The following is a 14,350-nucleotide window of genomic DNA, read 5'->3' on the forward strand; positions in this document are numbered from 1 at the left end:
GGTTCCAAAATGAGACCAGATCCTTAAAACAAGTGAGTGTCCACTATTTGTCAATTGCTCTCCATTGATAACAACGGTTAATGTAGTGAAAAAAATTTTATGTTCCAAAGCGAAACCAACTCCATACAATAATTGAGGGTTTACTTTCTGACGGTTTCGGCTTGTATCCGTTGCTCACTACGATAATAACAGCAACTTTTGTAAGTTATTTTAAAATATTTTTGTTTTCATGTTGTTGGGACTCAAAGTGGATAAAAAAAGTAAATACATTCTATCTTGAAAGTAGAAAAGAGTCGTTTGAGTTTCAAAGTTGTCATCAGTAATGAGATTTCTAACTGCGTTACTAGTCCAATTCTTCTCCACCACAGAGACTTATAAAGAGATAAAACGAACTTTTCGATCTGGAGATCGAGAGAAGTGATCTAACTGAATGCACTCTTAAACGGATTTTTTTTAAAGCAGCTTAACAAATACTTCAAGGAAAAAGCAGTAATAATTTTGGGAAGTGAATGGCTATGCACACCGCCCTGCTACAAGAAGTGTTTTTGCTTTGGAAGCGTCAACCTCCTTGCGTCGTCGTCATGACAAATTGCGATCGTTTTTCAGAGCTGCCAAGGAAGCCCTACATCTCGCCTCTTCAAGCAGGCTATCAATCATTTTGTAGCTTCTTTGGACATCGCCACCCGTGATGGTCGATCATCACTTTCTTTGACACTGGTGCATTGCGTTTCGGTATGTAGCTTACGCCCGTGTGTCTTCCCCAACATCAGGGGCCTCATCTCTCCGGCAAGAGAGACTAATGACATTAGTTTATTCCACAGTGCAATTTCAACATCGATAAGGTTGGTAACGATGTAAGAAACAAAATCTACAGTTTATCGTCTTCCACTACTCTCTTAACCTGTATATTTCTAACAGAAGATGACTTCACAAACAAATCCTTAATAAGTTATTACCTTAATGCAATAATAAGGTCGTAGCTGCAACCACTATATGTCTTACAATTTCTCGAATGAACCAAGCTAGGAACACATAGGAAAAGTAAATATCACGTTACCGAGGTGCACGTCCACCATCATAAAATGATTTACTGTTGACTGTGCTGCGACTGTGTAAGCTGATGACAGACCATCCATTAGGAAACGTCCTGGAATTTTCAGAGTCACAAACGAAATGAGTTTCTCATCACATTTCATTAAATCTTGGTAGCACCACTGATATGGTTAAACCAACGATTCGATTCTGCAGAAGCAAAGAAAGCTCATTGTAACAATGAAAAGTAAGATTGAGACTCTTGAAGACGTCGTAAACGTAATGCCTTCATACTGGGTCAATAGGCAGCACATTCGCATTGCATTGGGAAACAGTGTGTCCGGTACCATCGTCAGCTGAGTGTCGCTCTGCAAGTGTATGAAGTTTGAAAGTGTGTTTTTGCAGATATGTGTAACAGCAGCTCGTAGTCGACTTTAACTTGACAGATAACAGCAATAAACTTATTAATTCCATGCTGGAACCAACAGATATTGCTGGTCACATTACAGTACTTCAGACTATTACTTTCGTTGTTATGAAAATTCAGTGTGACCTTTTTCATAATGGCTCCAGCATAGGCCATTGGAGCCATATTTCCGTTTTATACTTGATGTGCACCGATTAGAATTGAAGTTGATAAACTACGAAATTGTACACAACACATTGTTTCCATAATGGAAACAATACACTATATTAATTAATGCACGAAGGATGATTCCTTGATTAACACACGTTGTTATGACTAGGTTACACAGTATCTTAGACATTATGAAAATCGAGTTTTGTTCCATTTCATTCTACGATCAGTATTCTAGTGGGTACTTTTCCACAATGCACGCCATTAATTTTAAATTAGAGTTTTTGCCTAATGTGAGTTGCAATCGACAGTCCAGTCCAACGGACCCACAATAGCAGGTGGACGTATTGCCACAGTCACTTAGATTAAGTTTAATATAGTTTATAAACCTCGATGTCGATACAGAAAGGCAATAAGAAACTGAAATAGTGGGAAATCTCACTCGAATTGGACTTGCTAAAGTTCATACGTTAGATTCTGCTGTGAAGAAACTACCAGCAGTGTAGTAAGTGGCTGACGAGGAGCTGATGGACTCGTGCGATCGCTGTTTCACAGGAGCGAAAGCTTCACGCACAGTCGTCTCCTGTCCAGTAGTACCTGTGGACGAGTTTCCTGATTGCTCACATGGGAAATCATCGAGTTCAGTCATAGTAAGGGGACCCGCAACGGAGTCACTGAGTTGCGTCAGTCTTGTAGGATGTCTCTCTGCAGCAGAGATCTGCATCACCGAAGGGGCGGATGCCGTAGAGGGAGAAGACTGGACAGAGTTGTGGCTGTGGTGAGAGTTCACGGATCGCCACATCTTGGCCACGCGCTTCAGTAGCCACGGGCCCCTGTGGTACGAGCGCGTCGTCGCCGGGAAGTCCTCGACCCGGCCGTGCGACGCCGGCGGCGCCGACTTGGACGACAGACCCGACTCGCCGGACGACTCAGAGCGCTCACTGAGTCCCGAGTCGAGCGAGCGGCAAGCTCTGCGCAAGCGTTCGGCCCCGAACAGGTTCCCGCGCCGACGGGGACAGGACAGCCCCGGCGAGGGCGCGGGGCGGGGGCTGGGTTGTCCGCCCAGCGGCCGCGGCTGCGCTAGTCGTACAGGTGGACGGTGGCCAGCAGGTCCCTGCTGGCGGTGCCCGACGACGAGGCGCCGCTGGCGAAGCGGACGCGCCGCGAGCCGCTAGACGGAGGCCGGTCCTAGGGGCCGTGCGCCGCCCCCCCGCGCAGGTAGCAGCGACGATGCGGGCTGTGCGCCGACGAGTCGAAGCCGCTGCCGCTGGACGTGGTCCGGCTGGCACCCGCCGCGCGTGGCGGCGCTCGGATCTGCAACCACAAGACGACGCAAACAAAACACCCGCGCCGACAGAGTGGCAGCCACCGCTCTGGGATCTGCAACCACAAGACGACGCAAACAAAACACCCGCGCTGACAGAGTGGCAGCCACCGCTCTGGGATCTGCAACCAGAAGACACAACATCCACGCCAACTGAGTGGCAGCCACGACTCTGGGATCTACAACCACGAGATGACAGAGACAAAAATCTGCACCAACAGAGTGGCAGCCATGGCTCGGGGATCTACAACCACAAGACGACGCAAACAAAACACCCGCGCCGACAGAGTGGCAGCCACAGCTCTGGGATCTGCAACCACAAGACGACGCAAACAAAACACCCGCGCCGACAGAGTGGCAGCCACCGCTCTGGGATCTGCAACCACAAGACGACGCAAACAAAACAGCCGCGCCGACAGAGTGGCAGCCACAGCTCTGGGATCTGCAACCACAAGACGACGCAAACAAAACACCCGCGCCGACAGAGTGGCAGCCACCGCTCTGGGATCTGCAACCACAAGACGACGCAAACAAAACACCCGCGCCGACAGAGTGGCAGCCACGGCTCTGGGATCTGCAACCACAAGACGACGCAAACAAAACACCCGCGCCGACAGAGTGGCAGCCACCGCTCTGGGATCTGCAACCACAAGACGACACAGACAAAATATCTGCACCAACAGAGTGGCAGCCACAGCTCTGGCATCTACAACCACAAGACAACACAGACAAAACATCCACATCACCAGAGTGGCAGCCACGGCTCTGAGATCTGCAACCAGAAGACACAACATCCACGCCAACTGAGTGGCAGCCACGACTCTGGGATCTACAACCACGAGATGACAGAGACAAAACATCTGCACCAACAGAGTGGCAGCCATGGCTCGGGGATCTACAACCACAAGATGACGCAGACAAAACACCTGCGCCAACAGAGTGGCAGCCACAGCTCTGGGATCTGCAACCACAAGACGACGCAGACGAACATCCACACCACCAGAGTGGCAGCCACGGCTCTGAGATCTGCAACCAGAAGACATAACATCCACCCCAACTGAGTGGCAGCCACGACTCTGGGATCTACAACCACGAGACGACAGACACAAAACATCTGCACCAACAGAGTGGCAGCCATTGCTCTGGGATCTACAACCACAAGATGACGCAGACAAAACACCTGCGCTAACAGAGTGGCAGCCACAGCTCTGGGATCTGCAACCACAAGACGACGCAGACGAACATCCACACCACCAGAGTGGCAGCCACGGCTCTGAGATCTGCAACCAGAAGACATAACATCCACCCCAACTGAGTGGCAGCCACGGCTCTGGGATCTAGAACCACAAAGCGACACAGACAGAAAATCCACACCACCAGAGTGGCAGCCACGGCTGTGAGATCTGCAACCAGAAGACATAACATCCACCCCAACTGAGTGGCAGCCACAGCTCTGGGATCTACAACCACGAGACGACAGAGACAAAACATCTGCACCAACAGAGTGGCAGCCATGGCTCGGGGATCTACAACCACAAGATGACACATACAAAGCACCTGCGCCAACAGAGTGGCAGCCACAGCTCTTGGATCTGCAACCACAAGGCGATGCAGACAAAACGCCCATGCCAACAGAGTGGCAGCCACAGCTCTGAGATCAGCAACCATAAGACGACACAAAGTAATGAAGTGGACCAACAAAGTGGCAGCCACAGCTCTAGGATATGCATCCACAAGATGCAAACAAAGCATCAACACCAACTTAGTGGCAGCCACAACTCTGGGATCTGCAACCACAAGACGATGTAAACTAAGATGATACAAGTGCACATCGAGCCATGTTAGTGGCAACAGCAGCTCTAGGATCGGCAACCAAAAGACGATACAACCAAAATACGTGTGTCAATGACAGCCACGGCTCTGGAGTTTGCAACTACAAGACGACAGAAACAAAACACCCATGCTACCCACAGCTCTGGCACTTGCAATCAGAAGGCGGCGGAAACAGAACATCCGCACCAGCAATTTGGCAGCCATAGCTCGGGATGAGCGGCCACAAGATGGCGCAAGGAAAATGCCAACACTCATCCTCTGGCGTTCGCAGCTCCACAATCTGAAACAAGATGACACAAACAAAACAGTGACCCAAGCGCAGCCACTACTATGAAAGCTGCACCAGCAATATGATAGATAGAAGCACGTAGTGAAGTAGCACACATAACTTTAGAATCTGCTGCAACAAAATTACACATTTGATTAGTTGGTTTGTTAGTTATATGTCCACAAATCATTCAAACGATTCTCTTATCTAAATGATGTGAAACCGGTCAGTTTGCAGGATATGTACAAACCACGTGGTTCACCTGCTGTTACCAACGTAGTTTTATGTGACCCGCAATATTGTATCTGTCTTTCAAAACCACAGGCGAGATATGCATATTCCCTCGCTCGCTGAATTATTAGTCCCACTGAAAAAATGAACAGTACCACTTTTTAGGAAATTTAAAGTAGCTAAATTCTGTGTGAATACGTTTCGCTGGAACACACGATTTTCGAGATATTCAAGAGAAACGTAGAAAAGTAACCCTCAGGCCACATCACCTCACCAGTCAGAATTTCTGCTACGCTGTTCGTGGCATTCCCTCCCACCATTGCACCATCAAGAACTATCCCCAATATTCGACCATTTTTGGTTCATATTTACTGGTCTCTTACGTCACCTTATTGTTGGCTATTTCCTCAATTTTTTAAATGTAAACATGCACATCAGGGTAAGGAATGAAAAAAGACTTTTGTAAATGTTACGCTAAAGCCAATTACCTTGATTTTTCAATCCAAACTTACCTTTTAAAGCACAGTAACTTCTTAGTCAGAAGTCTTGACGAATACAATGATGTTAACGCTTTATTTTGAGTTATTAAAATTCAAAAAACTATTAGGTAAGATTTATATAAAGATCATTTTTACAATTTGTAAGTGGTCGATTAGGCAGGCGGTGTAATAAGGCCAGTCAATGAGGACCAAAAAAGCTGGAATGTGAGAAATAACACCTGCAGTCACAAGTTATTGGGGAGTTGCGGGAGGGGCTTCCATGAACAACACACTAGAAATACTGACCGGCGGGGACTGACTGTAAGAGAGGAGGTGAGTCTTAAGGTCTCTTGAATAACTCGAAAACTCCAGCCTCGAGCAGAAACATATCCAAGTAAAAAATTTAACTACATTAATTTACCTACGAAAACATCCTTTTCATATAAATAGTTTACGCGTATCGAGCGAGAGAATATGAAAAACCCGCGCGTGGTTTCTGAAGGTGAGATATAACATTGCAGGTTGCATAAACCTGTATAAAGGGAAGTCAAAATAAACCGAGACGCACGGAAAAGAGGTTAGTAAATTGTTTATCATTTCAAAAATTATCACCATAACCATTAAAACATTGATCAGATGTGACATAAGACGGTCAATGACTTCATGGAAAGTTGTTTACGGTTGCATCCGAAACCGTGCTTGTACATAAGCGTATACCTCTTTGTCCGAATCAGATCGAAGACCACGAATGTCTTCCCGCAAGGCTCCAAAAATGTAGTACCCAGCAGTGCGCTTCAATTTGTACAAAGTGCCGACGTACAGATGTGCGTTAATTGCGGCGCCGAGTACCAGAAAGTCAGTGAGCAGTGGGCCCTAACAGTCAAAGAAAAAGGTCATGACGGCTTTCCTGGCGCTCTCAAGCTGTTTGTTTCGACTACACTACAAAAGTTCTGCTGTCAAGCAGTTACACGTTCTACGTAAAGTCCCCATCCTTCGTCATGCAGTTTTATATTTTTTGAGTCCTCAAGAAAGACAGTCCTGGCTGTCGATTTAGTGTGGACGAACAAATACATACCTGAGGACAATCCTAGTTCCGATGGTAAAAGCAAATATTTTTTCATGACCGCCTTGTCTCACAGTGGGCGATTGCTTTTGAAGTCATATTTTCATTACTTTTTTTTTTTTTTTTGAACTTGCTATTTTACCTGTCAGAGAGCTTATGTTATTGGTAAAATTATGAAATATTTTTATTGATGCATATTGAACTCATTTCCGAGCCACTGACAGCCTTAATAACGGGTAATAAATGTCATTTGTTCCTCTTGTGTTTCAGGTGAGGACATCACTACTCTTCTCAAATTGTGATGGATTATAGATGATGAATTTCATTATCAAATACTGTGATGGAGCAGTTAAAATGCCTAATTCCTTGAAGAGTTTCCCATAGGACACCAGCGGATGAGCATCAAATATTTTGCTCTTACCACTCGCTTTTGTGCAGTCATTACTTTCTTTCTAAGTGAGTAGTTACCCCAGAAAATTATTCTACGAGACGTTATTCGGTGAAAATATACAATATATATCAGGAGGCTGATTTGTTAAATTTCAGGACTAACTCTTACACCAGAAGCCTAAGCAGCTGAACTTAGCTGTTTGAATGACAAGCTTAGTAATACGCTGCCTGCCATTTCAAGTTTTCAACAACTTGTACACCCAAAAATCCGGAGCAGTCTGCCCTATTTACCGACGCCTGTTCGTGATGTGCTTCATCAGGTGTTCGTATGACAATGTTGTACAGAACTGAACACAGAAAGTTTTCTCAAAATTAAGCAAATTTCCATTTCCAGAAAATAATAATCTGGAAAACATCGTTAACAATCTCTTGTATTACTTTCTCTGTAATGGGATTTGGTAAAGTACCCTTAGCAAGAAGCACCGATTTTGCTTGTTGAATTTCAAGTAGGCCATTCACATATATAACAAATAGGAGTTGACCCAAAAAGTGAACCCTGTGGTACCCCCTTTGTGATTTCTCCCTAATCACTAAAATTTTCTACCTTTCCCATAGTGTCTGAACTATTCAACGTAGCTCTTTCCGTTCTTTTTGTTAAGCAGGGTTCAAACTAGTTTTGTGTTAAACCATCAATTTCAAGTAACTTAAGTTTATCTAAGAGTGTAACATGGTCTCACGATCCAACACCTTGAGAACAAATGGTGAACCAAAGGACTACTCTAGAATCTGCAGGAAAATCGTGACACAAACCACAGAGACCAAGTGACAGACACAATTCTAGAATCTGCTACAAGATGACACAAATAGTGACAAAACGTCCGCCACAACTGTAGAATATCCAGCAATTAGATCACATAAACAAACGGTGATCGAGTGCCCGCCTCTATCCGCAATCGACAAGAACAAAGTGACGCGTAAGTCTACATCTACGTCTATATACGTGCAGTGTGTTGAGTGTAAGACGGGAGCGGAAAGCCACACCGGCTGCCACGTGGAGAGGTGACAAATCCCGGGGAGCGGGAGTCTCGATTGCCCACAGCAGTGCTGGTGTAGTAAACAGCGCTTTATGCTTCTGTGAAAGCAGATACCGAGCGCGGAAGTAAGAACCGCTTGCATTATACTAGTAAAGGGAACTGAAATCATCTTACGTATCGACATCTTTAAGAAAGGTCGTAACTGCGTCAGTAAGGTACACTTACCACAAGGAAAGGAAGCAGTTCGAAATACAATTAAATAAAACAAAGTAATACATCAGGAAACAACGGTTACCTCACACAGTGCTGTCGGCAAGATAATGTTCGCTACAGACAAAAATAAATTACTAATGGCCGAAGAATTTCGACTTTTATCGCCTTTTTGCCGATACAGGGCTACGGAGAGGATCGGTCACCTTAAAGTTAACACACTGTACCCTGCAAGGGAAGCTACCACATACTGCTGATAATCATTCCCTTTCCTGTTCTAGTCGCAAACGAGGGAACAACGACTACCTACATTCTTCCGCTTCTGCCACTACTTTCCTCAGTTTATCTCCATGGAATTTGTTTGGCATGTCCTACCACGAAGGTGCTATGTGACTGAACTCGTTGTGAAATATTTCTTACAGACAAACAGTACTAAAGGTGATCTGAAGTATAATATGTATAATGGTGGCAATAGTGTTATGCAGCATAAATCAAGTATTTTTTTATTGGCACATCAAGTTATTGAGGAGCAAATCTGCAAGGTCATGGAACGTGTCAATACATGAAAGTACAACATAAAAGTAATATGAGATAAAAATAAAGTGTTTATGAACCCGAAAATGTCAGTCCATAAGTTTAAGTAAACGCAATGAAAAATACAACCAGTTTAAATTTTAACCCTTTCAGGCCGTCTGGCTACAGTTGTGTACATTAAATTTTAATTTCTCTTAGCTGCAACAGAAGTATTTTTTTTTCCACTAGAAATTTGAAATGCACATTTTTGAATATTTGACCTTTTCATTATGGACAAGTGCTGCCAACTGTTGAGCATTACTATGACAATAACAGAAAGACAATGTAGCAGTGGGCAGCAGCTGGTCACCACCAGAATACACGGATGTGGTTGGTCCAATAAACTCCACTGTGAAACTGAATGTTGTTACTTTGCATGGTAGTTATTGAATCATCATGTTGTTGTTTATTACAACAGAGAATAATTTATAATTAGTTATTTTAGTCCATAAAGTGAAGCCAAGTGTAAAACGTATGTTCTGGAAACAGGTACGGTACTTATTTTTGTATAAATCTTGCATCTAAAATTATTTAAAAAATCATCTAAGAGTATTGCCACATAAAGGAAAATTCAGGTCAGAAAGCATTGAGGAACTCCTCGACAGAATAGAAGGAGTGACTCATGAGGAAACTCTTCTGTTTCGCTTTGAAAGCGCGTGGACTTCTGCTAAGATTTTTGAATTCGAGTGGTAGCTTATTGAAAATGGATGCAGCAGTATATTGCACACCTTTCTTCACAAGAGTTAAGGAAGTCCGATCCAGATGCATGTTTCATTCCTGCCGGGTATTAACTGAGTGAAAGCTGCTTATTCTTGGGAATAAGCTAATATTGTTAACAAGAAATAACAGTACAGAATATGTATATTGAGAGGCCAATGTCAAAATACACAGACCCGTAAACAGGAGTCGACAAGAGGTTCGTGAACTTACACCTCTTATTGCCCAACCGCACGTTTCTGAGCCAAAAATATCCGTTTAGAATGGAAAGAGTTACCCCAGAATATAATACCATACGACATAAATCAATGAAAGTAAGTAAAGTAGACGAATTTTCGTATCGAACGATCACTCGCTTCAGATACTGTTCGAATAGTAAAAATGGTAGCATGAAGTGTTTGAACAAGGTCCTTTCCACGACAGTTTGCTATCTATCTGAACACCTAGACATGTGAACTGTTCAATTTCACTAATTATATGCCCATTCTGTGAAATTAAAAAGTCAGGTTTTGTTGAATTGTGTGTAAGAAACTGTACAAACTAAGTCTTACTTTGTTTACTTTCTACAAGCCCTGAACTTAGGTCATGAACTACATTACTTGGAACCGAGCCAATGTTGTGCACAACATCCTTTACTACCAAGCTAGTGTCATCCGCAAACAGAAATATTTTAGAGTTACTCATAATACTACAGGGTATATCATTTATATAAATAAGGAACGAGAGTGGCCCCAACACTGATCCCTGGGGCACCGTCCCCCTCTCACTTGACCATACCCCACTCAGACCCCACATCATAGCCATTCTCAACATTGTGAATAATGACCTTTTGCTGTCTGTTGCTAATGTAAGAGGTGAACCAACTGGGAGCTACTCACTGTGGTCTGTAATGGTCCAACTTCTGGAGCAATATTTTGTGATCAACACAATCAAACGCCTTAGTTAAATCAAATTCCCAGCGTTCGAAACTGTTTGTTTAACCCATCCAGTACCTCAGAGAGAAAAGAGAACATAGCATTTTCAGTTGTTAAACAACTTCTAAAGCCGAACTGTACATTTGATAGCAAATTGTGTGATATAAAATGATCAATTATCCTTACATACACAGCGTTTTCAATAACTTTAGCGTCCACCCCGAAGCGTTGTGGTGGCGTTATTGCCTTCCACGCAGGGGGCTGGGGTTATATTTCCGGCAGGGGACTGGGTTTGTGTGTCCATCATCATTTTCACTGTCATTGACTCGCAAGTCGCCGAAGTGGCGTCAACTAAAAAGGACTTTCAATGCGGCGGCCGAACTCCCTCGAATGGGGCCTCCCGCCGAACAATGCCAATAACTTTAGCAAACATTGATGGCATAGATCTAAAATTATCTACATTATTCCTTTCTCCGTTTGTATAAAGCGGCTTTACAACTGAGTACTTTAATCGTTCAGGAAACTGATCATTCCTAAAGGAAAAATTATCAATATGTCCAAATACAGGGCTAACATGTTCAGCACAGTAATTTAACATTCTGCTAGGCACACCATCATATCCATGAGTGTCCGTAGTCTTCAGTGATTTAACTATTGACTCAATCTCCCCCTTGTCTGTACCACAGATTAGTATTTCAGACATCAATCTCGGAAAGGCATTTGCCAGGAGAGTTATATGAATCCCTGAAGAAACTACATTTTTATTTAATTCACCAGAAATGCTCAGAAAATGATTGTTAAATACTGTTCATATATCTGATTTATCAGTAACAGATATATTTTTACTACGAATTGACTTTATATCGTCGACCTTCTGCTACTGACCAGACACTTTCTTCAAACTGACCATGTGGTATTAATTTTATCCTGTGAATTAGGTATTCTGTTTGCATAGCACATACTCTTTTCCTAACATTTTTTGAGCACCTTACAATACTGTTTGTAAAGGACTACTGGAGCTTGATTGTGACTAGTTCTAACACTTTGATACAATGCCTGCTTTATTCTACATGAGATCCTTATCCCATTAGTCAGTCACCCAGGCTGCCTAATACTGCTAGTACCCCGTTGGAAAGCAACACTCAAAGAGCATGAGCAATGTGTTAAGGAAAGTATTATATTTATCATTTAGGTTATCGGCACTATAAACATCCTGCCATTCTTGTTCCTTGAGAAGGTTTAAAAAACTCTCTATTGCTGTTGGATTAACTTTCCTACATAGTTTGTAATTATATGGGACATATGAGTACAAAAGCTTTTCAGTCTGAAAATTAGTGCATCATGGTCTGAAGGGCCATTCACATAATTCCCATCTAGTAATGAAGAATGAATAAAAATATTGTCTATGACTGTGCTGCTGTTCCCTTGCACCATAGTTGGAAAAAACGCAGTCTGCATCAGATCATATGAATTTAGGAGATCTACCGTCAACCGTTTTCTTGCACCATCATATACAAAATTTATGTTGAAGTCACCACATGTAACTAATTTCAGATACTTCTTACAAAGTGAATCAAGAACCCTCTCTAGCTTGAGCAGAAATGCTATGAAGTCAGAGTTCGGGGACCTATAAACAACAACAATTAGAAGTTTAGTTTCACTAAACTTAACTGCCCCTACACAGTATTCAAATATCTGTTCAATGCAGTGCTGTGATATGTCTATGGACTCAAATGGAATACTATTTTTTACGTACATAGCCACACCCCCACCCCACAAGGAACTCCTTGAAAAACAGCCAGCTAATCAGTATCCTGGTAAATTATTTATGTGGTGCTCTGACATACGAATAATTTCAGAGTCAACATCTATAATCAGTTCACCAACTTTATCTCTAATACCTCTTATATTTTGATGAAATATGCTAATTCCGTCTTTACTTTTAAACATGATCTCTGGAGGTGATCCCGTAGTTGAGGGACTTCCTTTCATGAGGTATACCTATCATCTAACTTCAATCTAAAAAAGTTGCAGCTCTAACACAAACTTCTACAGGAGTTTTTCCATGAGTGATCCTACCACCACCCACTACACTGTCACCTATAAGCTTTTCCAGCCTCCGCTTCCCATGCCTATTGAGGTGCAGGCCTTGCCTAGTGAAACCCGATCTACTGATAGATCCAACTGGAACCACTGAAATTTGACCTATGCCCTCTGCCATCAGCGCCCTCCCCAACCCCATGTTAATCCGCCTAACAGCCGCATTAAGGCGAGGCCGATCATGATGCTGAAACAGTTGCACGAAATGCACATTAGTGCCACCAGTTTGAGTAGCTATCATTACCAGGTCACCACCTACATCATATTCCCCGTTCCTATTAAGACTGTTCCCTGCTCCACCCACTATCACTACCTGTTCCTCCTTCGTAAAATTCCTACATAACTCCCTTATGCACCTGAGGCAATCCTGCACTAGGCTTCACGATGCTGGTGATCTGGTACTCACTCCCGAGCACTTCTCGCAACTGCTGGCCTACACCTCTACCGTTGAACTGCCTATTAGTAGAACCTTCATATTTCTGTTAGACTTTGCAGTTGACCTAGGCCTCTTAACTGCTGAGGACTGCTGCATGTTCCGTAAATCTACAGCTACAAGACGGGACAAATGTAAAATATTCTCGAAGTTCTCTCCAGCCAGCACCAAGCCAAGCAAAATCGCTGTGTTGCTGTCGACACACACACACACACACACACACACACACACACACACACACACACACAAACACAAACACAAACACAAAGCGGACATTGCGGAAAATGTAACAGACTTGGTAGAGATCAAAATGTAGACTTTCACGGCCGGAAATATCATGTCCATTATAATTATCCGGGCTGTTATGCCGTGGTCGGTTGATGAATTTTGTATCAATTCCCAACGTTTCGTCTCCGACTGCGGGAGACATCTTCAAGGGGGTCCGTAGGTCGATGGAAGGTCCAACACACCCACTGGCTCGCTACTGACTGCCGCTAATTTCCGTGTCCGCGCGCTCCCACGCCGCGGCGTGACGTCACGTGTTTTGAAAACGTCAGTACCATCACCCAGTAGTGGACGGGTGGTACACATCTTCTTTAACACCGGCATCCATATACCGTTTAATTTCACTCCCTCCTCCTTTCGGTTGAAATTATTTGGGTGTTTAGCGATTTCGATTGCCTCCCTGTAGAGCCTTTCGTCGTATCCGGTTGTGGTCGCTAGTACTTGCGTCTCCTCGAAACGAATATTGTGGTTCCCTGGCTGGAAAGCATGCTGCGCAACAGATGATCGTTCCGTTTCTCCTCTTCTACAACTTCCCTTGTGCTCTTCCAAACGTTTAGAAACAGTTTTTTTACTTGTACCCACATAAAGATCACCACGGCTGCATGGGATCCTACACACTCCAGCTTTTACCAAAGGTTTGCGAGCGTCCTTGGCAGGCTTAAGGTATTCCTGCGTCTTCCACGTGGGCTTGTAAATTACGGTAATACTCCGCTTCGTCAAGATCCTCCCTATTCTTTCCGTTACATTTTTAACAAACGGCAGGAAAACCTTAGATTTTGCAGTAGCCTGTACGTCAGTGTGATTTCTGCGTGGCTGCCTCAACGCACGTTTTATTTCGGTGGACGAATATCCGTTCTTCATTAGTGCATTGTGTAGATGTTCCATCT

The 14,350-nt window shown here is 43.7% G+C and overlaps 1 protein-coding gene across 1 annotated transcript in view; it reads right to left on the reverse strand.

Annotated features, from left to right (window-relative positions):
- Nucleotides 1–4,896: 4,896 nt before the first annotated feature.
- The window catches only part of LOC124619652 (gastrin/cholecystokinin type B receptor-like), a 238,035-nt gene continuing 228,581 nt past the window's right edge, over nucleotides 4,897–14,350 (reverse strand). The window contains exon 6 of the mRNA XM_047146184.1: nucleotides 4,897–5,046. Within this exon, the coding sequence (XP_047002140.1) occupies nucleotides 4,897–5,046 (150 nt within the window). The remainder of the gene's footprint in view (nucleotides 5,047–14,350) is intronic.

Source organism: Schistocerca americana, chromosome 6 (genome assembly GCF_021461395.2).
Source record: "Schistocerca americana isolate TAMUIC-IGC-003095 chromosome 6, iqSchAmer2.1, whole genome shotgun sequence".
Lineage (NCBI taxonomy): Eukaryota > Metazoa > Arthropoda > Insecta > Orthoptera > Acrididae > Schistocerca > Schistocerca americana.